The 27,426-nt window shown below is 44.4% G+C and overlaps 1 protein-coding gene across 1 annotated transcript; it reads left to right on the top strand.

Moving 5' to 3' along the window:
- Window positions 1-622: 622 nt before the first annotated feature.
- Window positions 623-20,803, top strand: LOC145535941 (uncharacterized). The gene is made up of 4 exons (XM_081564292.1): window positions 623-955; window positions 1,120-1,510; window positions 16,957-17,002; window positions 20,226-20,803. Exons 1-4 carry the CDS (start codon window positions 850-852, stop codon window positions 20,628-20,630), a joined length of 948 nt encoding a protein of 315 aa, XP_081420418.1. The 5' UTR covers window positions 623-849; the 3' UTR covers window positions 20,631-20,803.
- The last annotated feature ends 6,623 nt before the right edge of the window (window positions 20,804-27,426 follow it).

The following is a 27,426-nucleotide window of genomic DNA, read 5'->3' as shown; positions in this document are numbered from 1 at the left end:
TTTTGTTTTCATAGCGCATCTGAGCACCCCACCTGCTCAGAAAACCCAGCCCTGAACTCCTGCTCCTGGAGACCGCTGGAGTATGGCAGACTCGGACTTCAGCCTCACTGCAAAAACTCAGAGCAAGCAAAGGCCTAGCTGGTCCACTTATACACGGGTTTTTTTCTGTAGACACACAGACGGCCCTCCATATCCGTGGGTTTCACATCTGCAGATGCGGAGGGCCCGCTATGGGACTCGAGCATCCGCAGATTTTGGTATCCTCGGCGGGTCCCAGAACCAATCCCCGGCGACACCACGGGGTGAACATATTAGTTTGATTGCTTCTCCTTGCTTAGTACTGGCTGCTGGATATGGCGGGCTGAGCCAGGAGCTAGTCCCCAAACGTTTCTCCAAGGTCTACGGAGCGAGGGTGAGGGCCCGTTCTTCCCATCCACAAATCAGGCACAGGCCCTTGGTCTGGGAAGACGCCGGACCAAGTGCGCAGTACTTGGTCAGCTAAGTTGCAACTTGGGGGCCTGAGTTCTGCTCTCACTCATGCTCCCTACCAGCGCCCCCTGTGGTGCGCACCTAGAATTGCCCCCCATACCTCCTCCCCCCTCCCTCCCCCCGCCGCCAGGACCGCCAAGCTCCTGCCGCATGCGCACTTCAGCCGACCCAACCCCCAGCAGCCGACGATAAACCCCCGGAGGGCGTCTATCCGGACTCTAGTCCTGACCCGACGCCAGTGTAGCCCTAACGGTGCCGAATCGCGGGCCGCCGCTTCTAGCCCTGAGTCTAGAGCCGGGATCTCGGGAGACCCAGGACAGCCTCCGCTGAAGGCACAGCCTCCTGGACAGCGGTCGGAACATGAAGCCTCAGCCGCAGCGTGGCCACAGTGCCCATAGCGACACCGACGCGGTCGTTGCGGGCTTCCTCAGGCTGCGGGTCAAGGACAATTGGGAAGAAGTGCACGGTCAGTGGCAGGCTGGGCACTCGGTTCAGAGGATACCGGGAAACGAATTTCCCTAGGGAGGGGCGAGCAGGAGGATTCCTCCTCAGACGCGGCGGGTTCCCTCCTCTTCCTCAGCGGGCTCGCTCGACGGCCTGACCTTTGTCTTCGGGTTTCTTCTCTTGCAGAGGCTGAGCCCGCGAAGATCTCGCTTCCTGGAGAAGAGGGAGAGGAGCCGAAGGCTCAGTCCAAACCTGAGCAGGGAGCAGCCGCGGAGGGGAAAGAGGCGGGATACGAAGAAGGAGAAGAAAAGGAAGGCGGCAATGTGGCCGCGGGAGATGCGGGCCCCCCAGACGGGGGAAGCCGCTACGCCAAGGCTGAGATAGACGCTGAGGCGGGCGCGGGCGGCGGCGAGGGCGGAGAGAAGGGCGGGGAGGAGCAGCGCCGGGGAGCCGCCATCGAGGTTTGGAGGGGGGCAGGCAGGCGCCACCGAGTCTCCCGGCCCACCTTCACGCTGGAGCAGATGCGGGAGCTGGAGAGAACTTTCCAAGACACTCCGTATCTCAGCGTGGCCATGCGGTAAGCGGGCGGCTCCGGGGGCGCGGGCTGAGGCGAGCGGGTCCCTGTCCTCAGCTCTGGAGTTGAAAACCCCAGGGCCTGGGGCGGGGGCTCTGCCCGGTGGGAATCGAGTCAGTGTTAAGGTGGGGAGTTTGAATAAGTCATGTCGGGAAACTGTCGGCCCATAGTTAACAAATGAGTCGCTGGAGGTATGGTGGAGCACGTGTGCGGTTGGATTCTACTTTGATTTAAAATATTGGTCATCAGTTATTCATGGATTATATTTGCGTTAATGTAGATACTACATTGAATGTGAAAGTGAAAGTCGCTCAGTCGTGTCAGACTCTTTGAGACCCCACGGACTGTATAGTCCATGGAATTCTCCGGGCCAGAATACTGGAGTGGATAGCAGTTTGCTTCTCCAGGGGATCTTCCCAACCCAGGGATCGAACCCAGGTCTCCGGCATTGCAAGAGGAAGCTTTACCAGCTGAGCCCCCGGGAAGCCCAAATACTACATTAGAACATCCTTTGTCTTAATTACTGAATTTTTAGTTACCCTTAAAGTTTGTGCCGGAGGTAGAATTGTCCCTAAGGCAAGCCACAGAGGGGAGAATGAATGGATTGCTGAGTGTCTGAATGCAGAAAAGATTTTAAAAGCTATCATTTACATTGTACTTACTGTGTTAAGCACTTGCCCTAAAGGGTTTCCTACAGATTGTCATTGAATCTTCACAACCCTATGTGAATGTGGCAGCTATTGTTTTTTTTATCCCTGCTTGACCTGTTAGAAAAACTGAAGCCCAGAGACGTGAAGAGACTTGCCCAAGATCCACACAGCTCGAATGTGGCTGAGATTTGATCCTAGGAGGCTGTTCAGTAGGCAAGGCCAGAGGTGATGGTGTGGTAATGGATAGAAGTGAACAGATTGAAGAGGTATTTAGCAGGTAAAATTGATAGCGATTCATGGTAATTTGGACATAGGAGTAAAGGGAAATGATTAAGAAAAATATCTGAATTTCTGATTTGCCCAACTGAATGGCTGGTGGAATACTCAATGAGCTAGGGAATATTGAAAGAGTGACAGAAGCTTGCAAGAGACAGAGGAGGACTGATTGGAGAGGCTGTAGGCAAACCGTTTCATGGAAACCTCCATGGTGGTAGGAGATGAGTTAATGAGAAAGGATGGTAAATAGCATCAACTTTGGCTCAGTATTTTCTGTTCAGTTTGATTACTCCAAGTTCGGTTGGCTTTTGCTGTGTGATAATTCTAAGAATCAGCCCAATTTCTCCCTTTCTCAAGTGTCAAACTCAAGATGCCCCTTGATTTGGGTGTCCAGAACTGCCTATATCTCATTTATACCTTTTGACTGCCTTCACCCAGTTCCCCCACCTGACTCCCTCTGGTAACCACCAATCTAATCTCTTTTTTTTCAGTTTGATTACTTTTGAAGTGTAGCTGACCTACAACAATATGTTAGTTCCTGTTATGCAACCTAGTGATTCATTATTTCTAAATTTATTTATTTATCTATTTTTTTACTTTACAATATTGTATTGGTTTTGCCATACATTGACATGAATCCGCCATGGGTGTACCATTATTTCTATACATTTAAAAATGATCACCATAAGTCTGTCACCATAAAAGATATTATATAATTATTGACTATATTCCCCACACCGTACATTTCATACCAGTTATTGATTTTGTAACTGGAAGTTTTTACCTCTTAATCTCCTTCCCCTATTTCTCTCCTCCCCCCACCCCTCCTTTCAGACAACCACCTGTTTTTTTCCTCTGTATCTATAATTTTGTCTCTGTTTAGCTACGTTTTTTCATTTGTTTCACTTATTAGATTCCACGTGTAAGTGAAATCATACAGTGTTTGTCTTTCTGCCTCTGATTTATTTCACTAAATATAGTACTCTCTAGGTCCATCCACATTGTTACAAATAGCAGAATTTCATTCATTTTTATGACAGAAGTATTCCATTGTGTGTATATATATATATATATATATCACATCTTCTTTATCCATTTATCTGTTACTGGGCATTTAGGTTGCTTTCATCTTTTGGCTGTTGTAAATAATGCTGCTATGAACATTGAGGTGCAGATATCATTTTGAATTACTGTTTTCGTTTTCTTTGATATTTACCCAAGAGTGGAATCGCTGGATCGTATGGTAGTTCTAATTTGAGTTTTCCTGAGAAACTTCCATACTGTTTTCCATAGTGGCTGCACCAGTTTACATTCCCACAGTGTAGGATTCCCTTTTCTCCACATCCTTGCCAACATTTGTTATCCTTTTGATGATAGCCATTTGACAGGTATGAGGTGATCTCATTGTGGTTTTGATTTGCGTTTCTCTGACGATTAACAGTGTTGAGCATTTTTTTTTTCATATGTCCGTTGGCCATCTGTGTATCTTCTTTGGCAAAATGTCTATTCAGGTCTTTGCCCATTTTTGCGTTAGGTTCTTTGTTTTTTGATACTGAGTTGTATGAAGTGGCGTGAAAGTCACCCAGTTGTGTCCGACTCTGTGACCCCATGGACTCTACAGTCCATGGAATTCTCCAGGCCAGAATACTGGAGTGGGTAGCCTTTGCCTCCTCCAGGGGATCTTCCCAATCCAGGGCTCGAATCCAGGTCTTCTGCATTGCAGGCGGATTCTTTACCAGCTGAGCCACACAAGGGAAGCCTAAGAATACTGAAGTGGGTAGCCTATCCCTTTTCCAGCAGATCTTCCCGACCCAGGAATAGAACCAGGGTCTCCTGCATTGCAGGTGGATTCTTTACCAACTGAGCTATGAGGGAAGCCTGACCTGTTTTTATAAATATTGGATATTAACCCCTTGTCAGTAATATCCTTTGCAAAAATTTTCTCCCGTCCAGTAGGTTGTCCTTTTGCTTTGTATATGGTTTCCTTTGCTGTGCAGAAGCCTTTAAGTTTAATTAGGTCTCATTGGTTTGTTTTTGCTTTTATTTCTTTTGCCTTAGGAGACAGATCCCAAAAATTATCGCTGTGATTTATGTCAAAGAGTGTTCTGCCTATGTTTTCCTCTAGGAGTTTTATAGTATCTGGTCTTACCTTTAGGTCATTGATCCATTTTGAGTTTATTTTTTAATGTTCTGTGAGAAAATGTTCTAATTTCTTTTACACGCAGCTGTCCAGTATTCTTAGCACCACTTATTAAAGTGACTCTTTTCCCTATTGTATGTTCTTACCTGCTTTGTCATAGAGTAATTGACGGTAAGTACTTGGGTTTATTTCTGGACTCTCTAGTCTGTTCTAGTGTATGTGTTTTTAATGCCAGTACCATACTGAGGTGTTGTTTTTTTTTTTTTTTGGCCGCACCCCATGGCATTCAGAATCTTCTCTGTCCAGGGATGGAACCCAAGCCCCCTGTAGTGAAAGGGCGGTGTCAGGTGTCTTAACCACTAGACTGCCAGGGAAGTGCATTGATGACTATAGCTTTGTGGTATAGTCTGAAGCCAGGGAGTGTGAGACCTCTAGCTTTGTTCTTTTTTCTCAAGATTACTTTGGCCATTTGGGGGTCTTATGAGGGTTTCATATAAATTTCAGGATTATTTCTTTTTTGGGTGAATTTATTGTAGGGTGAACAATGTCATATATTCCACTTTTTTGTAGGTACTTTTTGTTTTTTAGTTAATTTTCATTGGAGTATAGTTGCTTTACAATGTTGTATTAGTTTCTGCAGTATAGCAAAATGAGTGAGCTATACATATACACAGCCCCTCTTTTTTTTGATTTCCTTCCCTGCCATGTATTTTGATAGGAATTGCATTAAATCTGTAGATTGCTTTGGGTTTTATGGACATTTTAGCGATATTAGTTCTTCCAGTCCAAGAACATAGATTATCTTTGCATTTCTTGGTATAATTTTTAAATGCCTTCAGCAGGGTTTGATGGTTTTCAGAGTATAGGTCTTTCACTTGGTGAAAGTGTATTGCGCTTCCTTTGGTGAAACCAAACCTCCTTGGTTACGATTATTCTTCGGTATTTTATTCTTTTTAATGCTATTTTAAATGGGATTGTTTTCTTGCTTTCTCTGATAGCTTATTATTAAGTGTATAGAAAAGCAACACATTTCTATATATTAATCTTGAATCCTGAAACTTTACTGAATTCATTTATTAGTTCTAATAGACTTTTGGTGGAGACTTGAAAGTTACCTTTTTTAAAAAATTGAAGAATAGTTGATATACAATATTACGTAAGTTTTAGGCGTACAACATAGTGATTCACAATTTTTTTTGATTTCAAAGTATTTATTTAGAATTGTGTTTTTTAATAAAAACAATAGTATCAGAATATCACAATAATATATTTATCTTTGTGAAGAAAATTTCTGCATTAAAAAAATGAACAGTTGTATATACAAGCCAGTTAAACTATCATTTCTGTTTTTATATTTACTGCTACATATTGGGCAGAATCAATATATAACCATACAACAGAGTTGATGATGATGTCTAAAGATGCTTCTAGGGCAAAGATATGAAGACATAAAACTCTATATCAAGTTTAGATAATTGCAAAATAGAATTAGGAGCTTATTTTTATAATACCATTGGAAGATTATAGCCTACACAAAGGCAGCAGCAACTCTGATATGGAGGAGAGGACATATTTGAGAATTATTTAAGATTTAGGTGACAATATTGTAGTGGATATTAATGGAAAGACAAAAGAGATAATTTAGAGAAACTCTCAGAAATATGGTACTCACATAGCATGTGAAAATAACAAAGCCAGATATAATCAATGATTGTAACCAGATTATGATCATTATAATCAGATATAATTTATATTACATAGTTGTCATATGAATCTAGCACCATTATACTATATGTTATATCTTGTAATTTAGTATCTCTTACAATTTCATGAAAGAGTTACTGTTTATTTTATTTTATTTTATTTTATTTTCAATTTTTTCCTTCCAGATATATTAGGATAAAATTGACATATATCACTGTACAGGTTTAAGGTACACAGCATAATGCTTTCACTTATATACATCATGAAATGATTACATGTTCACAATAAATGTAGTGAACATTCATCATCTCACGTAGATATCAAAAAGTATTTTCCTCCTTGTAATGAGAACTCAGGATTTATTCTCTTAATTTTCATATACATCATAGGGGAGTATTAACTATAGTCATCATGTGTATACTACATCACTAGTACTTATTCTTCTTATAACCAAAAGCTTGTATCTTTTTTTTACCCAATTCAGCATAATTAAGATTTATACAATTTTCACACAACAGTTTTTTAAAGTTAGATAGATGCTATTGTCCCATGATTCCAACACTAAAAATATGAACGAGAACACACTGAACATCCTTATTCTTGTCCCTTCCTTTTCCCAGTAACTCATTTCTGCTCTCTCAGACAGCCATCTGGACTCATTTCTTTACATCCTTCTAGAAAAGGATGTCTCTCATCCTTTTTTCCCGCAAACCTTTTTGCATCGTCACTCTCCTGAGGAGGCTTTGAAGACATTTCTTCCTGATTATTGGCTCCTCCTTTAATTTGAATACACAGGTATACTGTGTATCTGTTTTTGTACTCTACATATAACTGTGCTCCTTACATAAAAATATTCAGATTCCTCCCACACAAGAACCAATTTTTACCCCTTCAGTGGTGATATCACCCCCAACAAGAATGCATATTCCATAGCTGTTTCGTGCAAATACAAGTAAATACAAATGCATTTTATTTTCCTCCTTTCACACAGATGGTACCATACTACACACATACTAACCTGTGCTTTTTTTACTCAAAATATCTCATGGTAATATTTTTATAATATTTTATTAAAAATATCCCCATTGTTTTTAATGGGTGCATAGTATTTAATTTTATAAATTTAAACTAACTTACTAAGATAATTTAAACTTATTTAATTCCAGTGATGGATGTTCAGGTTATTTCCAATTTTTTCTGCTTTAAAAAAAAACATGTTACAATGATTAGGATTATACACATCGAATATTGGGATCTGTGGTAGATTAAAGATGTCACGATTTCTCTGACACAGCAAAAGAGACACAGACATAAAGAACAGACTCCTGGACTCCGTGGGAGAAGGCGAGGTCACAATTTTTAAAGGTTGTACTCCACTATAGTTCTTATGAAATATTGGCTATATTCCCTGGATTGTGCAATATATCCTTGTAGTTTATTTATTTTATAGATGGCAGTTTGTACTTATTAATCCACTACCCCTATCTTGTCCCTCTCTCCTGTCTCTCCTCACTGGTAACAACTACTTTATTCTCTATATCTATGAGACTTGTTTCTTTTTTGTTATATTCAATAGTTTGTTTTCATTTTTAGATTTCACATATAAGTGATATCATACACTATTTGCCTTTCTCTGTCCTACTTATTTATTTCATTAAGCATAATACCCTCCCAGTCCATCTGTGTTGTTGCAGATGGCAAAATTTCATTCTTTGTCACGTTGAGTAGTATTCTATTGTATGTCTATACCATATCTTCTTAATCCGTTCCGAAGGCAATGGCAGCCCACTCCAGTACTGTTGCCTGGAAAATCCCATGGATGGAGGAGCCTGGCGGGCTGCCGCCGGCTGTGGGGTCGCTAAGAGTCGGACACGACTGAGCGACTTCACTTTCACTTTTCCCTTTCATGCACTGGAGAAGGAAATGGCAACCCACTCCAGTGTTCTTGCCTGGAGACTCCCAGGGACGGTGGAGCCTGGTGGGCTGCCGTCTATGGGGTCGCACAGAGTCAGACACGACTGAAGCGACTTAGCAGCAGCAGCAGCAGCATGATGATGGACACTTACGTTTCCTCCATATCTTGGCTGTTGTGAGTAATGCTGCATGAACACTGGGGTTCGTGTAGCTTTCTGAGGTAGTGTTTTGTTTTGTTTCCAGATATATGCGCAGGATTGGAATTTCTGGGTCATGCGGTGGTTCTGGTTTTAATTTTGTGAGGAACCTCATACTGTTCCCCGCGGTGGCTGCACCGGTTTACACTCCCGCCAACAGTGCGCAAGCGCTCTCTTTCCCCGCGTGCTCTCCAACATGTGGTATTTGGAGTCTTCTTCTTGAGAGCCATTCTGACCTGTGTGAGGTGACATCTCATTGTAGTTTGGGTTTGCATTGCTCTCGTGATTACTGATGTCTGTTTCATTGAGGTGTAGTTGATTTCAAATATTCTATGAGTTTCAGATGTGCAACATACTGACTGAAAATGTTTATAGATTATCCTTCATTTGAAGTTATTATAAGATATTGGCTATATTCCTGCTGCTGTAAAATAAATACATCCTTTTTAATTTTCCAATTCAGTTTCATCACTAGTAATTGATCTGTTCAAATTTTCTATTTCTTCTTGCTTCAGCCTTGGGAGACTGTACATGTCTAGGAATTTGTTAATTTCTTCTAGGTTATCCATTTTATTGATGTCTAAATAATTGCTCATAGTAGTCTCTTATGATCTTTTGTATTTCTGTGGTGTTGATTGTAACTTCTTTTTCATTTCTGATTTTATCGATTTGGACCCTCTTTTTTCTTGATGAGTCTGGCTAAACATTTATTAATTTTATTTACCTTTTCAAAGAATCAACTCTTATTTGCATTGCTATTTTATATATTTTAAAATCTATTTCATTTATTTCTTCTCTGATCTTTATGATTTCTCCCTTGTACTAACTTTGGGTTTTGCTGGTTCTCCTTTTTCTAGTTCCTTTAGGTGTGCGGTTAGGTTGCTTATGTGAGATTTTTCTTATTTCCTGAAGTAAGCTTGAATTACTACAAACCTCCCTCTGAAAACTGCTTTTAGTGTATCCCATAGACTTTGGATTATTGTGTTTTCATTTTCATTTGTTGCTGGATTTTTTCTTTATTTCATCTTTGATTTCTTCAATGACTTATTCATTGTTCGGTAGCATTTTGTTTAGCCTCCATGTGTTTGTGGTTTTTTTTGAAGTTTTTTTTCCTTGTAGTTGATTTCTAGTCTCACAGCACTGTAGTTGGAAAAGATGTTTGATACCATTTAAATTTTCGTAAATTTATTGAGACTTGTTTTGTGGAGAATGTTCCATGTACACTTGAGAACGCGTTCAGTTCAGTTCAGTTCAATTGCTCAGTCGTGTCTGACTCTTTGTGATCCCGTGGACTGCAGTATGCCAGGCCTCCCCGTCCAGCGCCAACGCCCGGAGTTTACTCAAACTTATGTCCATTGAGTCAGCGATGCCATCCACCCATTTCATCCTCTTTCATCCCCTTCTCCTCCTGCCTTCAATCTTCCCCAGCAACAGGGTCTTTTCCAATGAGTCAGTTCTTCCCATCAGGTGGCCAAAGTATTGGAGTTTCAGCTTCAGCATCAGTCCTTCCAATGAACGTTCAGGACCGATTTCCTTTAGGATGGACTGGTTGGATCTCCTTGCAGTCCAAGGGACTCAAGAGTCTTCTCCAGCACCACAGTTCAAAAGCATCAATTCTTCAGCGCTCAGCTTTCTTTATAGTCCAACTCTCACATCCATACGTGACTACTGGAAAAACCATAGCTTTGACTAGACGGACCTTTGTTGGCAAAGTAATGTCTCTGCTTTTTAATATGCTGTCTAGGTTGGTCGTAAGTTTTCTTCCAAGGAGCAAGCATCTTTTAATTTCATGGCTGCAGTCACCATCTGCAGTGATTTTGGAGCCCCCAAAAATAAAGTCTGCCACCGTTTCCACTGTTTCCCCATCTATTTGCCATGAAGTGATGGGACCAGATGCCATGAACTCAGTTTTCTGAACGCTGAGCTTTAAGCCAACTTTTTCACTCTACTCTTTCACTTTCATCAGGAGGCTCTTTATTTCTTCTTCACTTTCTGCCATAAAGGTGGTGTCATCTGCATATCTGAGGTTATTGATATTTCTCCTGGCAATCTTGATTCCAGCGTGTGCTTCCTCCAGCCCAGCGTTTCTCATGATGTACTCTGCATATAAGTTAAATAAGCAGGGTGACAGTAAACAGCCTTGACTTACTCCTTTCCCGATTTGGAACCAGTCTGTTGTTCCATGTCCAGTTCTAACTGTTGCTTCCTGACGTGCATACAGATTTCTCAGGAAGCAGGTCAGGTGGTCTGGTATTCCCATCTTTTTAAGAATTTTCCAGAGTTGCTGTGGTCCACACAGTCAAAGGCTTTGGCATAGTCATTAAAGCAGAAATAGATGTTTTTCTGGACCTCTCTTGCTTTTTCGATGATACAACGGATGTTCGCTATTTGATCTCTGGTTCCTCTGCCTTTTCTGAATCCAGCTTGAACATCTGGAAGTTCATTGTTGACGTACTGTTGAAGCCTGGCTTGGAGAATTATGAGTATTACTTTCCTAGCGTGAGAGGGGAGTGCAATTGTGTGGTAGTTTGAGCATTCTTTGTCATTCCCTTTCGTTGGGATTGGAATGAAAACTGACCTTTTCCAGTCCTGTGGCCACTGCTGAGTTTTCCAAATTTACTGGCATATTGAGTGCAGCACTTTCACAGCATCATCTGTTAAGATTTGAAATAGCTCAACTGGAATTCCATCACCTCCCCTAGCTTTGTTTGTAGTGATGCTTCCTAAGGCCCATTTGACTTCGAATTCCGGGATGTCTGGCTGTAGGTGAGTGATCCACACCATCGTGGTTATCTGGGTCATGAAGAACTTTTTTGTATAGCTCTTCTGTGTAGTCTTGCCACCTCTTCTTAATATCTTCTGCTTCTGTTAGGTCCATACCATTTCTGTCCTTTATCGAGCCCATCTTTGCATGAAATGTTCCCTTGGTATCTCTAATTTTCTTTCTTTTTTTTTTTTTCAAATACCCCAAATAGTTTTATTTTAAACATTTACCCATTTAAACTGTGCTAACTTCTGATACATAGACAATGGTATCTACTTAACTGTATATGCATACATGTATAAATATATACATAATTCCTACATATGGTAATATTTTGAGCTTCACCTATGAAATTAATTTCAATTGGGGTCAAACGTTTCATCTTTTGCAAGACACCTAATTTGTTCATGAAAATCTTGAATCCATCTGAGGTAAGGAAGAGAATCTCAGATAGGACTGGGGTATGGGATGGGGATGGTCAGACATGCCACTAGACCGTACAGGGTGCACTGCTGCAAATCAGAAAAAGAAGCCACATCATTTGGCCAGGCACCAATAAACTTGGCTTGGTGAATGGAGCAGGATTTCACTCCCAACCCCTGCCTCAGCCAGATGCCCTGCACTGGGTGCAGCCTACATGTAGGTGGCAGTCCTAGAGAGACAGCTCAGTGGTGGTGCAGGCAGATGGTGATCTGGCCACGCTGCACAGCTCCATTCCTTGATAGACTGATTGAATTTGTCTGAAGCAGTTTGGTTGGGTAGGGGGTCTCTTCTTCTCACCACTTCTGATGATTCAGCTGAAGAAGGAGATCACCCTGATGGAAAAAACGTCCATTTCTCAGGTTCAAGTTCGCAGACAGGTGTGCGGCCTCCAAGAGGGCTTTCATGGTTTACTTTCAGAAAATTGCTCAATGTTGATTCTTAAAAAAAGTATATGCTGTAGATCTGGTTATAGATGAGCTTGCTATTTCCCTACTGAGCTCAGGACTGGACTCCACAGTCCAGCAGATTCTTCTCAGTTATTCTGTCACCTCTTTCGGGAAAAACCTAGTTCCACTAGCAAATCCAGGCCCTCCCGCAGCCTGCTCTTCCTCACTTTCTCTCGGCGCCTCCGCTCGGGGTCGTGCGGAGGGGCTGCGTGAGGAGCGAGGAGCGGACGGAGAGCCACCGGGCGGCGCGCCCCGGTCCGGAGGGGGACGGGCCGGGGGGGACCAGAGCCGTGCACGGCCCCCACCTCACCCGACCCGGGCGGCGGGCCAGGCGGCGGCGCGGACACCCGCGCCCTGGAGGCTGGCTCCGAGGGCTCCGCCCGCCGCCGCGGCCCCTCCCCGCCGCAACCTAGAGGCCGCCGGGCTCTAATTTTCTTGAAGAGATCGCTAGTCTTTCCCATTCTGCTGTTTTCCTCTATTTCTTTGCATTCATTGCTGAGGATGTCTTTCTTATCTCTCCTTGCTATTCTCTGGAACTCTGCATTCAAATGGGTATATCTTTCCTTTTCTCTTTTGCCTTTCGCTTCTCTTCTCTTCATAGCTGTTTCTAAGGCCTCCTCAGACAGCCATTTTGCCTTTTTGCATTTCTTTTCCTTGGGGATGATCTTGATCCTTGCCTCTTGTACAATGTCATGAACCTCTGTCCATAGTTCATCAGGTACTCTGTCTATCAGACCTAATCCCTTCAATCTATTTGTCACTTCCACTGTATAATCCTAAGGGATTTAATTTAGGTCATATCTGAATGGTGTAGTAGTTTTCCCTACTTTCTTCAATTTAAGTCTGAATTTGGCAATAAGGAGTTCATGATCTGAGCCACAGTCCGCTCCTGGTCTTGTTTTTGCGGACTGTATAGAGCTTCTCCATCTTTGGCTGCAAAGAATATAACCAATCTGATTTCGGTGTTGACCATCTGGTGATGTCCATGTGTAGAGTCTTCTCTTGTGTTGTTGGAAGAGGGTGTTTGCTATGACCAGTGCGTTCTCTTGGCAAAACTCTATTAGTCTTTGCCCTGCTTCATTCTGTACTCCAAGGCCAAATTTGCCTGTTACTCCAGATATCTCTTGACTTTCTACTCTTGCATTGCAGTCCCCTATAATGAAAAGGACATCTTTTGGGGGGTGTTAGTTCTAGAAGGTCTTATAGGTCTTCATAGAACCGTTCAACTTCAGCTTCTTCAGCGTTACTGGTCGGGGCGTAGACTTGGATTACTGTGATGGTGAATGGTTTGCCTTGGAAATGAACAGAGATCATTCTGTCGGTTTTGAGATTGCATCCAAGTACTTCATTTTGGACTCCTTTGTTGACTATGATGGCCACTCCATTTCTTCTAAGGGATTCCTGCCCACAGTAGTATATATAATGGCCATCCAAGCTAAATTCACCCATTCCAGTCCACCTTAGTTCACTGATTCCTAAAATGTCGACATTCCTAAAATGTGAACGTGTATTCTGCTGCTTTTGGATGGGATGCTCTATGAGTCCATTAAGTCTAATATGTCACTTGAGGTCAGTGTTTCCTTATGGATTTTCTGTTGGATGATCTGTCCGTTGATGTAAGTGGGGTGGCAAAGTCCTGAATGTGATGCTTACTGTCAGTTTCTCCTTTATGTTTGTTTGTATGTACTGTATGTATTTTAGGTGCTCTTATGTTGGCTGCCTATATATTTACAGTTGTTACATCTTCTTGAGCTGATTGCATGTTCATTATGTAGTCTTTCTTTGTCTCTTGTTATGGTCTCTGTTTGAAAGACAAGTTTATCTGATACAAGTGTTGCTACCCCAGCTTTCTTTTGATTGACATTTGCATGAATACCTTTTTCCATCCTCTCTCTTTTTGTCTGAGTCTTTAGATCTGAAGGGAGACTCCTGTAGGCAGCATGTACGTGGGTTTTGTTTCTGTGTCCAGTCAGCCACTCTGTGTCTTTTAATTGAAGCGTTTATTCCATTTATATTTAAAGTAATTATTGGTAAGTATATATTTACTGCCATTTTGTTAATTCTTTTCTTTTTGTTCTTTTCTTCTTCTTTGCGCTCTTCCTTTGTGATTTGATGGCTTTCTTTAGTGTTATGTTTGGATTGCTTTCTCTTTTGTTGTATGTGTGTCCATTATAGATTTTTGGTTTGTGGCTACCATGAGGTTTATATAGATAGTGTTTTTGGTTATACTTACGTATACATGTTGTGTATATGTATTCTTTTTCAGATTCTTTTCCTTGACAGTTTATCATAAGATAGTGAATAACCTTCCCTGTGCTATACAGTAAATCCTTGTTGTTTATCTATTTTATATATGGTAGTGTGCATCTGTTAATCTCATACTCCCAATTCATTCCCCCTCCTCGGTTACCAGAAATATGTTTTCTACGTCTGTGAATCTGTTTCTGTTTGTAAAAAAGTTCATGTGTACTGTTTTTTTTGAATTCTGCATGTAAGTGATATCTTACGGTGTTTGTCTTTATTGGAATTAATTCACTTAGCCTAATACTATCCAGGTGCATCCACATGGTTACAAAAGGCAGAATTTCATTCTTTTTATGGCTGAGTAATATTCCATTGCATATACATACCACATCTTTATCCATTCATCTGTTGATGAACACTTAGGGTGCTTCCATGTTTTAGCTGTTGTCAACAGTGCCACTATGAACATCGGTGTCTGTGTATCTTTTCTAATTAGAGTTTTTCTCTTTTCTAGATATATGCCCAGATGTGGGATGAGCAGTGTTGAGAATCTTTTCACGTGCCTGATGGCCATCTATATGTCTTCTTTGAAGAAATGTCTGGGCGGGCTTAATTTCCAAAATACAGAAATAGCTCATACAACTTAATAAAAACAACAACAAAAACCCAACCCAATCAAAAAATGGGCAGAAGACCAAAGGAGAGATTTCTCCAAAGAAGACGCGTGTGTGTGTGTGTGTGCGTGTGTGTGTGTGTGCGGGCACACGCGCGCGCAGTTGTGTCCAACTCTTTGTGACCCCATGGATTCTTGGCTTGGAAATTCCATGGACAGAGAAGCCTGACAGGCTCCAGTCCCACACATTCACAATGAGTTGGACACAGTAGAGCACATGTGTGCACACACACACATACATGTCTTCTTTGGAGAAATGTCTATTTAGTCTTCTCATTTTTTGATTGGGTTGTTTTTTGTTGCTGTTATTGAGTTGTATGAAGTGTTTGAAAGTTAAGCTCATGTCGATTGCATCATTCACAAATATTTTCTACTATTTCGTAAACCCTATGGACTTTCGTTTTCTTTATGGCTTCCTTTGCTGTGTAAAAGCTTATAACTTTACTTTTTACTCTTTTCTTATTTGTATTAATAGCCTTTTTCTTTTTTGCTTAGAGAAGTTCCTTTAACATTTCTTTTAAAGCATGTTTTGTGGTGTCGAACACTTTGCTTTTGCTTGTCTCTAAAAGTCTTTATCTCTTCTTGAACTCTGAATGATAGCTTTTCCAGGTAGAGTATTCTTTGTTGTAGATTTTTTCCTTTGATCACATTAAATATACTGTGTCACTTCCTCCGGTCGTCAGAGAGAGCTATATGCTCCAGGGGTGCTTTCTGTATGGGCTGCATGAGCCCTTCTGTTGTGGTGGGCTGACTACCATGGGTGGACCCCAGGTCTGTTGGTTACCAGGCGTTGCCTAGTGCAGAGGCTGCTGGCCCCACTGGTGTTTGGGGCTGGGTCCTGGGACCTCTGGCGGGCAAGTCTGGTTCTTGGGTGACTGGGGACTCAGGAGGTCCTATGGCAACTGACTTGTTGGTGAGTGAGGCTGTGTCCCTGCCTGGCTAGCTGCTTGGTTTGGGGTGTGTCGGGATTAGTGCCAATAGACTGGTGGGAGGGCTGGGTCACAGTACTAATAGTCTAGAGGGAAGATTTCAAAATGGCCCTTGCCAGCAGCAGAGTCCTCACGGTCCAACGAGCACCTTAAACTGGCTGCTGCCAGCGTCTTTGTCCCCAGGGTGAGCGGTAGTTGTTTCCTGCCTCTTCAGGAGATTCTCCGGATCCACAGGCAGGTCTGACCGAGGCTCCTTTCAAATCACTGCTTCTGCCCTGGGTCCTGGAGCATGTGAGATTTGGGGTTCATCCTTTCCGAGTGGAGTCTCAATTTCTCACAGCCCCCGGGTCTCCTGAAAGGAAGCCCTGCTGGCCTTCAAAGCCAAATGTTCCGAGAGCTTATCTTCCCGGCTCAGGACCCCAGGCTAGGAAATCTAGTGTGCTCAGACCCCTTGCTTCTTGTGGTAAATCTCTTCAATTATAATTATCTTCCTGTATATGGGTTGCCTGGTGGCTCAGATGGTTAAGAGTCCCCCTGCAATGCGGGAGACCTGGGTTCGACTCCTGGGTTGGGAAGATCCCCTGGAAGAGGGCTTGGCAATCCACTCCAGTTTTCTTGCCTGGAGAATCCCCATGGCAGAGGAGCCTGGTGGGCTACAGTCCATGGCATCGCAAAGAGTGGGACACCGGTGAGCGACTAAGCACTGCACATATGGGTTTCCGACCTGTGGGTGTGAGTCTTGACTATACCCCTTCTCCACCCTTCCTGTCCATCTTATCGTGTTTCCTTCTTTATAGCTGTAGTTGTGGAAGATCTTGTCTGCTCACCTTTCAGGTCATTCTCATCAAGAGCTTCTCTGTATATAGTTGTAATTTTGGTGTGCCCAAGGGAGGAAGTGAGCTCAGAGTTTTCCTATGCTGTTATCTTGGCTACTCTGAATAAATATTTTAAATAGTGAGAAATGTACAACATACATTTCATTTCATGCATAATGTCAAATGCTGAATGTTTGTAATTATTCCCCCTCAGACAGGAGCTTGCAAGACGCATGGGAGTGACTGAAGATAGAATGCAGGTGAATAAACTGGGAAAAAGCACTTTGGCGTAACAGCTCTTCTAAAACCCACTTCAGGAACTGGATACCTTGTCCTGGACATTCTCACGTTGGTTTGTTTTTGTAGCCTTCACTATGTTTGGGAAGTAAGATTGGAACTTCTGGGGCTTTGGGAACTTCAGTAAAGTAAACTCCTTCTAACACTGATATCCTTTAGGGGCAATTCTCTGTGGACTCATGTTGGGACTGAGTCTGACTTAGGAATTATTCAAATTAATGCACCAAATAGCTGGGTTATAAGGGGGTCCACCCCTTGAGTGGCAACTCACTCCAGTATTCTTGCCCGGAGAATCCCCATGGACAGAGGAGCCTGGTGGGCTACAGTCCACGAGGTCACAAAGAGTTGGACACGACTGAGTGACTCAGCACACAAAGGGGGTCCAAGTATACTAAATTATCTAAAATACGTAAGCCAGGCATCAGCTCTTTCTGCAAGGAGTGAATTTTCAAGTATTCAGGCATTTGGGTAAGGGAATAATTCACCTCAGGACGCAACATATGAGCAACAAATGTACGTTTAGTTTAGCTGAGACTGATGGGGAGGGGGATAATTTACAATTCCAAGTGCCCGATCCTCCTGCTGTTGTTTTTGTGTGTTTGGTAGAGCAACGCAGGAGACACAAGAGACGGGGGTTCCATCCCTGTTTTAGGAAGACCTCCTGGAGAAGGAAATGGCAACCTGCTTTAGTATTCTTGCCTGGAAAATACCATGGACAGAGGAGCCTGGCAGGCTCTCTGGGGTCGCAAAGAGGCGGACACAACTGAGCAGACACATACTCACACTCACTCAGAGCAGTGTAGAGTTTCAGCTGTAAATTTTAATTTTCTGAAATTGTTTGATGTGCAGTCTGAAAACTTTGCTAACATAGTCGGTTGTGCATTATGATGGAGATGGAGGAAAGATGTGCGACCCTTAGGAATTTGTCTAAATATATATATTAAAATAAGTTGAATAAATTTCCACTGACCTAGAAAGGTGAGTTTGAGAAAATTGGACACTATCAATATATTTATTGGAGATACTGCATATATGCAACATTATGAAACTGCCAGATGTATCAGTGAATATTATTTTGAGCAATTTCTAATGGCTAAGGATTTTTTTTCTGCCCTTTTCGTACTATTTTCAGGGATTGGTTTTGAAGAATCTCTCTCTGATGGCCCACGGTCCATGGCTCCAAGCCAGTAGCTTCCTTGTGTTAACTCGAAGTACTTGCCCATTTACTTAGATGGTAATGACTACTCGGTACCTCAAGGCACAGAAACTGAATAGTTGTTTTTAGAACAGAGTAAGTTGTATCAAGGGAATATTTTGTTAAAGTAGAAAATTAAGGAAGGAAGGAAGAAAAATCAGGAAGGTATTATTATTCACTTTGCTGCAGAGCCCTTGTGTGAGGGTGGTGATGGATGCGGGCTGCAGACCTGGTTGGGGTGGGGAGGTCTGGAAAGCAAGGCTGGGAGCCTAAGGCCAGGGACTAGGATCACAGTCAGGTCTGGCCAGGGCTTGGGAGGCCCGGGCCTCTGCTCTTTCATGCAGGCAAAGCAAGCTCACTGGGAAAGAAAACCTGAAGTTTTGGTGACATGCTTCTCCTGGGTTTACATAGTGGTCTCTTAGTGGAGCTCTGAAGGGAAAAGGACCCACAGGAAACAACTAAGGGAAAAGAGAGAATGTTCCCACCTATTTCCAAATTCTATGGCACGAATTTCCCAAAGAAATATTTAATAGACATCTCCCCTTGTTTTCACACACAGCAAGAGTTACTCTATGAAAGCAGTACTGGGAATATGGAAGTAGTAGCCGCCAGAACTTCAGTTAGCCAGTTTTGCATTTTGCTTATCTTTATGCAGATTTGATCCCTGGTACACTCTTATCTCCCCCTTCAAAAGGAGCTCTATTAATCTGGCTCCTTAAGACTACATATTCATGCATCAGAAGAGCCCAGATACTAAGGATGGGAGAGGAAAAATGAGGCGGTAGAGAGCAGGAGGCCCTTGGTTTCATGTAAAATTTGCGGTGTGAAAACATGCAAAACTATTAAATATGATGTAATTCCAATAAGTGGGATGCTGAGGGAGCAGTGGCACCCACAGCACAGGTTTTTCTTTCAGTTGTTAAGAGTTGGCTCATATTTCAGAAGGAGCCATTTTGTGAATCCTGACCCGGGTGGTTGTCGATTATCTTCCTAATATGCAGGTTGCACCCTCTTGCCTTAAGCATGAGGGGACGATGGGGCCCTGCTGGTTGAGTGGCAGTGCCTAGAGAGCAGGGCCATGCTGGGAACCAGAGACTCTGGTCCAAGGCCTTGCAGCCACACCCAGAGCAGAGGGAGCTGACTGGGTCCTGAGCGCAGGCAGGTTTGGAGGGTGGGACAGGCTGGAGAGTGCAGAACTGAGAAAGACAACAGTGGTTGCCTCCTCCCCCCGCCCCCATCTCTTGGCTGGCCAAGATTTAAGAATGTCGGTCAATTTGGGCGAAGTTTGTTCCATGGACAGAGGAGGCTGGCAGGCTGCAGTCCATGGGGTCGCCCAGAGTCGGACAGGACTGAAGCCACTAAGCAGCAGCAGCAGCAGCAGCAGTCTAAACCTCTCTGATCTGCAGTCTAGTACTAAGGCGGTGTCCAGGGCTTCAGCTCCACTGGTGTCAGCAGACGAGCCACAGAGTGCCTGGGCCCCCACGACCAAACCTCCCTGGCAACACCAGCTCTGTCTCTATGACCGTCGCATCGGTCCCCGAGGACAGCTTTTATTTACAAATCCAGCCCGCGCCTATTGATTATTTACTGTGCACCAAAGATGGGTCATTCAAAATGGGTCCCGTTCCTCTCAGTATGATTTTAAAAGGCACCCACTTTATCCTGTGCTCAACTTCCCCCATCACGAAGGCGCACCTGCCTAGTGAGTGGGGTTAGGGGCAGGAATAGTAATAGGTGGGGGGACAGACGAGGCCATAAGCCAGTCCAGAGCCAGGCACATCGTCGGTGCTCATTTGCTGGGGGTGGGGTGGGGGACTGATGGCAGGGCCTTTAAGTAAATGTCCTAAAAACTTTTAACCAGAAGGAAATAGCTTCTTCTCCTGGTGCAGTTTCCCATCTTCAAGTCACCAAGATTTCCCCGCTCTGTTTTTTCCTGTCTGACATTAAATGCTCCATGTACTAACGCAGCCCGTTTTTCTCTCTGATTGGAGGTGTGGTTTAAGCATAGAAGGACCATGTGGAAGAAATGCCAGAGAGCACTGAGGTTCAGAGGTGCACCCCTTCGGCTCCCGGCCTACCCTGTGGTCAGCAACTGGGGTGGACCCTGCATCACCATCCTCATTCAGGAGCCAAATTGGGACTGGGTCCTTCTGGAGCCGATGCCCCTGGAGCTGATGCCCATGCTGCCCATGCCCCCCATGCTGCCCATGGCCCCCATGCCCCCATGCCGCCCATGCCCCCCATGCTGCTCTTGCTGCCCATGCCAACCTTACCCCCTCTGTTTCTGCCTCCTCTGCCCTGGATTCCACCACCCTCCGTTCACTCCGGCCGCCCCCACAGGGCCTTTCCTGGTCCCCTACCACCAGTGGCCTTTCTGTAGCCCCGGTTCCTCTTGAATGGTCTCTCTGACAGCTTTGGCGAAAGTGCCTTTGAGCCAGAATGAAGTTCTGATACCTCACCATCAGGCACACAGTGCCTGCCAAGTGTGTTAAATACAAATGCTGAGTCATTGACCCACTGTTTTAGGGCACGTTTTCTGTATTTTCAATAAAGTTGTGAATTCTCTGCATATTTGTTCTGTGTGTCACATGGGTTAGTGCATCTGATGGAAACTGCTGAGCCACAGTCACCATCAGTAGGCCACGCACATCTCCGACGTTTCCCAGGTGCCCAGGAGGAGTGTACACAGACGCATCCGTTCTCTTCCACCCTCATCTCCAACACCCATCCTCCCCCCTCTCTGCCCCACTGGGACCACCGAGATGTGCAAGACGGGTGGCGTGAGTCTCCAAGGGAGGAGAGTGTGTTCCCAGGCAGGCCTGAGCCACATTCATGGTGACGAGGTCAGAGGCAAGGACCCCAAGGGCCACTTCTACAGGGGCAGCTCATAGGGCTTTATGGAGAAGAGGGAGCTGGGTGTTAACCTGATTCTCTCATAGTTCTGTTCCCCGCTTTCCCTTTTGTGGAGGGTATGTGGGGTTGGGGGCGGCGCAGATAGAAACCACTCTAGTGGGAGGGGGAGTTCCTGGCTCTGTAGAGGAAATGCAAGAGGAGACTCTGTCTAGGCCAGTGTAAGACTCTTCCCTCTCCCTCCCCTCTCCCAGAGGTGGAAACCATAGCCCTCCCTCCCCAGCTCAGAGCTGATCATGTGGCCTTCAGATATATCCTGTCACCTTCAACATCCTGGAGAGAACCTGGGTTCCAGCTAATTTACTACTGCAAAGAAGGCTCTTGGTTGAGTGCTGCCTGAAGCCAGGAGGAGTGGTCCCTGAGCACTGATGCAGGATAATCACATTATTTAAAAGAAGCAGGAAGACCTTGCCTTTCTTCTTCAAATGGAATTCCCAGGTAGAAACCACCCAGGAAAGGGTTTGTGAGGAGAAGGAGAAGGCCCTCAGCCAAGTTCCCCTTGTAGCTGGGGGTTGGGGTGGAGGAGGGGGTCATTTGCTGGCAGAGGAAGAGAGTCTTCTCCAGTTGCCTATCCCAGAGGAAGGAGGGACTGAAGAATGGGGAGGGGGAGCATCCAGGCACAGAACCTTATGGAACTGGCTCTCCCCAGCCCTTGGCCATGCCACTGTGCCCAAAGAAAACCGCAGTAAACTCTGGATTTAAAAATACCAGCATTGGGACTTCTCTGGTGGTTCAGTGGCTGGGACTCTGCACTCCCAATGCTGGGGGCCCGGGTTGGAACCCTGGTCAAGGAGCTGGATGCCACACACAGCAGCTAAGAGTTCACATGCTGCAACTAAAGAGCCCACATACTGCAATGAAGATGGAAGATCTGCCCTGCCGCAACAAAGACCCAGTGCAGACAAATAAATAAATAGAATCTTTAGAAAAACCAGATTATTTCTTCTCTTAAAACAAATAACAACATTGTGATGGCTTCATGGTTTTGTATATATGTCCAAACGCATCGAAATGTATATATTAAATATGTGCATTTTTGTATGTTAAGTAACAACAAGCTGAAGTAAATACACAAAACCACAGTAAAGGTTTTGGTAAGTTGGTAAGTTTGGTAAGCTCTGGCACATTAGTCATATAGTAACTTAATCCTTCAAAGAATGACCTACTTGTTCACTGGGTCATTCTGTGTCTTGACTTTTGGTAAAACGATGGCTTTTGATGAATTGACTTGGAGCCAAATCCAAGATGTCTAAGGCCAAGCCAATGAGGCAGGGTGTTTATTTATGGAAAGGTCTTATTTAGAACTCCCTCATGGAGCCCAGGCTCCAACATGAGAAGGAAAATGCTGGGATTTTTTTCTCACATATGACTGAGACAGATCATTCTTGACCCTCTCTCCTAAGGGCCTTTCCCAGGTGGCACTAGGGGTAAAGAACACTCCCAGAGACACAAGAGACTCGGTTTCCATCCCTGGCTCAGGAAGATCCCCTGGAGGAAGGCATGGCAACCCACTCCAGTATTCTTGCCTGGAGAATCCCATGGACAGAGGAGCCTGCTGGGCTACAGTCCATGGGGTCACAGAGAGTTGGACAGGACTCAATCGACTTAGCACAGCAACATGCCCTGTCCTTTCCTAGTTCCTTTTCTCCCTTTACCTTCCTGAGGAGAGGCTATTTGGCTGAATGGCTGTGCAAGGTCAGGAGCACGGTCAAGTTTGGGCTCTGGGTGATGAATGGGGAGAACCACTGCAGATGATTTTTTAAGAGTCCTCCCTTACTAACCCTCAATACCTTAGTGAAGGTAGGATGCATGGAGAGAGGAACATGGAACCATATGGTACCATATGTAAAATAGATAGCCATTGGGAATTTGCTGAATGACTCAGGGAACTCAAACAGGGGCATTGTAACAACCTAGAGGGGTGGGATGGGGAGGGAGGTGGGAGGGAGGGGACATATGTACACCTATGGCTGATTCATGTTGATGTTGGGCAGAAACCAACAGAATGCTGTAAAGCAATTATCCTTCAATGAAAAATAAATAATTACCTGAGTGGCCATCCAACCTGTGAGCAGCTGCGGCAGAAGCCTCAGAAGAAGTTTATGAGTCCCTCTTCCTCAGGGTTTTCAGAAGGAAAGTTTGAGTGCTGCTATGGCAACAGCTGAGCTATTTCAAAGCCTAAAGATGCTGCTGTGAAAGTGCTACACTCAATACACCAGCAAATTTGGAAGACTCGGCAGTGGCCACAGGACTGGAACAGGTCGGTTTTCATTCCAATCTCAAAGAAAGGCAATGCAAAAGAATGTCCCAACTACCACTCAGTTGCACTCATCTCACATGCTAGCAATGTGTTTCTCAAAATTCCCCAAGTTAGGCTTCAACAGTATGTGAACCGAGAACCTCCAGATGTTCAAGCTGGATTTAGAAAAGGCAGAGGAACTAGAGATCAAATTGCCGACATCCGTTGGATCATAGAAAAAGCAAGAGAATTCCAGACAAACATCTACTTCTGCTTTATTGGCTACACCAAAGCCTTTGTGTGGATCACATCAAACTGGAAAATTCTTCAAGAGATGGGAATATCAGACCACCTTACCTGCCTCCAGAGAAATCTGTAGGCAGGTCAAGAAGCAACAGTTAGAACCAGACACGGAACAATGAACTGGTTCCAAATTGGTAAAGGGGTACATGAGGGTTGTAGGTTGTCACCCTGCTTATTGACCTTATACGCAGAGTACATCGTGTGAAATGCCAGGCTGGATGAATCACAAGCTGGAATCAAGATTGCCAGGAGAAATATCAATAACCTCAGATATGCAGATGACACCACCCCTATGGCTGAAAACAAAGAGGAGCTAAAGAGCCTCTTGATGAACGTGAAAGAGGAGAGTGAAAAAGCTGGCTTAAAACTCAACACTCAAAAAAGGAAGACCATGCCATCACTTCATGGCAAATAGATGGGGAAACAGTGGAAACAGTAACAGACTTATCTTTTTGGACTCCAAAATACTGCAGATGGTGACTGCAGCCATGAAATTAAAAGGCGCTTGCTCCTTGGAAGAAAAGCTATGACCCACCCAGACAGCATATCAAAAAGCAGAGCCATTACTTTGCTGACAAAGGCCCGTCTACTCAAAGCTCTGGGTTTTCCAGTAGTCATGTATGGGTGTGAGAGTTGGACTGCAAAGAAAGCTGAGCACCGAAGAATTGATGTCTTTGAACTGTGGTGTTGGAGGAGAAGAGCTGACTCATTTGAAAAGACCCTGATGTTGGGAAAGATTGAGGGCAGGAGGAGAAGGGGACAACAGAGGTTGAGATGGTTGGATGGCATCACCGACCCAATAGACATGAGTTTGGGTGAACTCTGGGAGTTGGTGATGGACCGGGAGGCCTGGCGTGCTGCAGTTCATGGGGTCGCAAAGAGCCGGACACGACTGAGGGACTGAACTGATGTATGAAGTCATTTAATTTTCCAAGCACATAGTAGTATTTTCACATTAAATTACAAAATCAAAGAACAAAACAGAGACACAGCATTTACTTTGTTCAAGACAAACCCTGAACCATCCGTGCTTTTAGTTGATTTTCCTAAATTCTGAGATCAGGGCCTCTGGTTGTGCTTGATGGTTGCTTTTCTTTCTTTTCTTATCTTTTTTTGGCCACACCCTGTGGCACTCAGGATCTTAGTTCCCCAACCAGGAATCGCACCCATGCCCCCTGCAGTGGAAGTGCAAAGTCTTAACCACTGGACCACCAGGGAAGTCCTTTGATGGTTTCTTTTAAAAATATCTTTTATGAAACACAGATGAGAGAGTAAACACAGTCTACCATAACGGTTATCAGCAGAGTCAGGAGTAATTTACAAAACGTTTCTCTTTGTCAATTTCCTTGCCTCCAAAATGGGGATAAACATAATGCCTATTGAATATGCTTTTTGTGAGGACTACATCAGGTAGTTCTTTGAAAGACTGAAAATAGTACATGGGAATCATTCTCTATAAGCTTTTTTTAGATATTATTTCTGTTATTAATATTAGCAGTAGGAGGAGTATGACAAGGTCTTAATTGGTAAAATGAAAAGATTATGACCCATGTCCAAACCCAGTTTTATTTTACTAATATTACTAGTCTAGGAAATCTCCAATGCTTGGAGCGCCTGCCCTTAACCATGGTGCTTGCATACGGAGTGGCTGGTTTCTCCTGTTAAGACAATGTCTCAGCCCCAACAAAGAAAGGGAAGCGCTTAGCTGAGTGCCATCTCTGAGCTCACTGCCTGGAGAACAGCACAGAAACCCAGGACCCACACAGAGACTATGCTGCTCAGACGACCTGGAGAGGGAGACGCATGCGGGTGGGGAGGAGGAAGTGTGAGAGGCAGCGAGGCCTTATAGCAAGAAGAGGAACTGGACTCGGATTCAAATCAGATCTCTGTCACTTTGAACAGACTGTTTCAGCTTTCTGAGCCTCATCCCTACAACGAGATCTTAATAGTACTTCATAGAACTGAAAAGAAGATGAAGAGATTCACGTGGAGCACTCAGAAGAAAACCTGGCAAGCTGTAGGTGTTCAAGAAACATTTGCTACCACGAAGATGATGAAGACACTAATAAGGCAGACAGAACAAAAAGGTGGAGGAGTCAAAAAGAGCCCACTGCTTCCCAGAAGCGGGGAGAATTTTCTCAGTGCCGCAAGGACTGATGTGTCTTGAGTTCTCCCTCAGTAGGGTCAATGCCCCTCAGCCAAGACAGAAGGAAGATTTGTATGGCCCCTCACTGATGAGCACACATGCTCCAGAGCTATGAATACTGCTGATGCTGGAGACTGGCCTCAGTGCTGCTCACTTGCCTGAATCCCACAAAGCCCGTCAGATCAACTGCTATGAATCTCTGGTGCCACAGCAGGCCCCAAAGCACAATTCTCCCCTCTTCCTGGGCACAGAAGGAAAAAAAATAGTCATTGCAGAAGTAGCAAAAGTTGGGGCTTCCCTGGTAGCTCAGTTGGTAAAAAATCCACCTGCAGTGCAGGAGACCCAAGATCGATTTCTGGGTCGGGATGATCCCCTGGAGAAGGGATAGGCTGCCCACGCCAGTATTCATGGGCTTCCCTGGTGGCTCAGATGGTAAAGAATCCATCTGCAATGTGGGAGGCCTGGGTTTGATCCCTGGGTTGGGACGATCCCCTGGAGCAAGGCATGGCAACCCACTCCTGTATTCTTGTCTGGAGAATCCCCATGGACAGAGGAGCCAGGCAGGCTCGCAAAGGGCCGGACTGAGGGACTGAGCACAGCACAGACCAACGGAAAGAATAATGTAAAAATGGTATTCAGGTGCCCTCTTCTGGACAATCTGGGCAAGGGTTCTCCCAAAGACATCTCTGGGTCTACTCATGCAATCCTGGGGCCTCAAGGGAAATTCATGGGCTATCCCCGCTAAGGAACTCTAATCTGGGGCCAGGACCAGATTATGAGGAACCTGACACGGAGTCCCACTAGAGTCTGCATGGTGACGGCCCTGGATTTCGCCTTTGTTGGTGAATCTGGAGATGAATCAGGGAGCCCCAGTGTCTTCGGTCAGCTCAGGACACTGTTATTAGCCTCTAATTGGCCCTTGGTTGATAACTGTGCACATGATTCATGGCTGTGAAGTAATTTTTTTAAAAAATATTTATTTATTTATTTGGCTATGTCAGGTCTTAGTTGTGGCACGTGGGATCTCCGTTGCTTCATGTGGGATAATTCATTAAGGCACATGGGCTCTGTAGTTGTGGGTGCGAGTGGCTAAGTAGCTCCGAGCCATGTAGGATCTTAGTTCCCTGACCAGAGATCAAACCTGCATCCCCTGCTTTGGAAGGTGGATTCTTAACCACCGGACCACCAGAGAAGCCCCTATTGTAATCTTAAGACCATAAATTCCAACTGTGGCATGATCCAAGCAGATGTCTCAACTCACCTGGTGGAGGTGGTTCAGGAATCTTCTATAGAAATGGTACATACAGGAATGAGCAAAATGCAGAACAGGTGGGGTCTCACAACTCCCTGAAAGGTTCTCAGGGGGTGTTTGGCTCCCTGGCATGTTGCCCAAAGAGCCACTGCTTCCACTGGCCCTGTGAGGGTCTAGGTACAAAGACCTCCTGGATCACCAATCCCCAATCCTTTTAGCACCAGGAACCAGTTTTGTGGAAGACAATTTTTCCATGGATGGGGTGGGGGTCGTGGTGGTTTCAGGACGATTCAAGCATGTTACATTTATTGTGCACTTTGTTTTTATTATCATGACATCAAC

This window comes from Giraffa tippelskirchi, chromosome X (assembly GCF_054371585.1).
Source record: "Giraffa tippelskirchi isolate mGirTip1 chromosome X, T2T-mGirTip1v1.2.pri, whole genome shotgun sequence".
NCBI lineage: Eukaryota > Metazoa > Chordata > Mammalia > Artiodactyla > Giraffidae > Giraffa > Giraffa tippelskirchi.
Note: the sequence above shows the minus strand (reverse complement) of the source record. Positions and strands in the feature narration are given on the sequence as shown.

What these genes read in the sequence shown, in the direction of transcription:
- LOC145535941 (XM_081564292.1), top strand. Translation starts at nt 850, where the DNA reads ATGAAGCCTCAGCCGCAGCGTGGCCACAGTGCCCATAGCGACACCGAC. An exon ending in CAATTGGGAAGAAGTGCACG is followed by an intron (nt 956 to 1,119) that starts GTCAGTGGCAGG and finishes CTTCTCTTGCAG; the next exon opens with AGGCTGAGCCCGCGAAGATC. An exon ending in TGACTGAAGATAGAATGCAG is followed by an intron (nt 17,003 to 20,225) that starts GTGAATAAACTG and finishes CTCTGATTGGAG; the next exon opens with GTGTGGTTTAAGCATAGAAG.